The sequence below is a fragment of the Nematolebias whitei genome, chromosome 5 (assembly GCF_014905685.2).
Source record: "Nematolebias whitei isolate Nwh7 chromosome 5, NemWhi1, whole genome shotgun sequence".
Taxonomy (NCBI): domain Eukaryota; kingdom Metazoa; phylum Chordata; class Actinopteri; order Cyprinodontiformes; family Rivulidae; genus Nematolebias; species Nematolebias whitei.
This window is the reverse complement of record NC_056502.1, coordinates 39,405,184-39,407,205: the sequence shown is the minus strand read 5'-3', so window position 1 is coordinate 39,407,205 and position 2,022 is coordinate 39,405,184. Positions and strand designations below refer to the sequence as shown.

Here is a 2,022-nt window from a genome sequence, read left to right as displayed (position 1 = left end):
AGCAGCAGCAGCAGCAGCAGCAGCAGCAGCAGCAGCAGCAGCAGCAGCAGCAGCAGCAGCAGCAGTAGCAGTAGCAGTTGTAGTAGTAGTAGTAGTAGTAGTAGTAGTAGTAGTAGTATTAGTAGTGGTAGTGGTAGTAGTAGTAGTTCGTCGTCGTCGTCGTCCCTGGACTCTGCTCAACCTCCCCCACCCCTAAAAAATGGCATAGCAAGTGGATTCCATTTCACTAGTTTCAATCAAATGAATTGGTTTGAAAATATGGATAACTTTTTAAGTATTTCATATTTATGAGTTGTGATTCTTCACATTTTATTAATAAAACCTAACTATGTTGTTACCATGTTTCAGATTTTGCTCATCAGCATTTCCTGGTGTACCTCAATCCTACCTCCATCATGTCGCTGCTGACTCATGTGCTGGCGTGCCTTTTCGGTATGGGCTCCTGGGTGGCCATCAACGGGATGTGGGTGGAGCTCCCCCTGGTTGTACCAGAAATCCCAGAGCGTTGGTACCTGCCTTCATATCTCACAGTCCTCATCCAAATGGCCAACATAGGACCTCTGTTTATCACCCTGATGCATCGTTTCTGCCCAGGGACACTGGACGAACGACTCGTCATCTACTTCATTGTAGCTTTGGGGACTGTTGTTACATTCCTGCTGGCTTTTTTCTGGAGGCACACATTGACAGTTGCAGGCTCTCTGCACAGTGTGCCCCTGCTGATTTTAAGTTTTCTGCTATCTGTGGTGGACTGCACATCATCTGTCACATTCCTGCCTTTCATGATGCGCCTACGTCCACAATATCTCACTACGTACTTTGTAGGCGAAGGTCTGAGTGGTCTAGTGCCTGCACTAGTGGCTTTGATTCAGGGCGTTGGTATAGTCCACTGTCAAAATGCCACCTTGGCTGGAAACTCATCAGCTGATAATTCCAGTACTTTGGGCAGTGGTGAACTACAAGCTGTCTACCAGCCGGCCAGATTCTCTGTCCAGGTTTTCTTCATTTTCCTCAGTGCTATGATGGTCGTGTGCCTGTTAGCCTTTATTCTTCTCAACCATCATCCAGCTGTGGCTCGAGAGAGAAAGAGTGACCAGTACTTCAATACAGACCTGGAACAGGAGAAAAGAGAACAAGGGTTTTCTCTTCATGCTCAGACACCAGAGCAGAAGCCAATGCTCAGCAACATGAACTCTGTCCAGAAAGAACCCAGGAGTTCATTTGGAAAGGGGACTTATAGGAACTTGGAAGTGGTGTTCATCTTTGTTGTGTTGGCATGGGTCAATGCTCTGACAAATGCAGTGCTGCCTTCAGTGCAGTCTTATTCCTGTTTGCCCTATGGGAACAAGGCCTACCATCTGGCTTCCACCATGGCTGCAATTGCTAATCCCATTGCCTGCTTCATTGCCATGTTCATGTCTATAAGGTGAGAAGTTCATATTTCAACAAGTGTTCAAAACCTGGTGTATAAAAATGTCAGTTTATTTTACAACATCAAAAAAGATTGAATAAATAAAAAATGTTCTTTCAGAACAGTTTCAGGTCACCAGTAAGATAGCCTTAAGTACTGATAAATATGCACTCTGTACAAGTTAATTTTATACCATACCATACCATTTTATTTATAAAGCACTTAAAACAGCGACAAGTCCAAACAAAGTGCTGTACAGACAGAACAACAGGTAACACACAAAGCAAAATACAAAATGAAGTGAATCAGAAATATAAACATAAAAACGATGCAGATAATGACGACTAACCAGAGTGGAGCATACAGTTTCAAAACACAGATCATCTGGTGTTGAAAGCTACTGAATAGTAGTGGGTTTTTAAACGGGACTTGAAAACCGAGAGGGAGGGGGCCTGTCTGACAAGCAGAGGTAACTCGTTCCAAAGTATTGGTCCTGCTACAGAGAAGGCCCTGTCACCTCTGCGCTTAAGACGAGTTCCTGGAACTGTGAGGAGCAACTGGTCCGCTGACCTCAGGGAACATGGTGGGACATACGGTTGTAGCAAATCAGA

At 44.7% G+C, this 2,022-nt stretch overlaps 2 protein-coding genes across 2 annotated transcripts in view; one reads left to right on the top strand and one right to left on the bottom strand.

Moving 5' to 3' along the window:
- The window catches only part of LOC119409551 (nuclear factor of activated T-cells, cytoplasmic 1), a 160,398-nt gene that overhangs the window by 12,014 nt on the left and 146,362 nt on the right, over nt 1-2,022 (bottom strand). The window lies entirely within an intron of this gene.
- The window catches only part of zgc:91890 (solute carrier family 52, riboflavin transporter, member 3-B), a 5,262-nt gene that overhangs the window by 1,742 nt on the left and 1,498 nt on the right, over nt 1-2,022 (top strand). The window contains exon 2 of the mRNA XM_037676450.1: nt 349-1,426. Coding sequence (XP_037532378.1) covers nt 396-1,426 — 1,031 coding nt within the window. The 5' untranslated portion in view covers nt 349-395. The remainder of the gene's footprint in view (nt 1-348; nt 1,427-2,022) is intronic.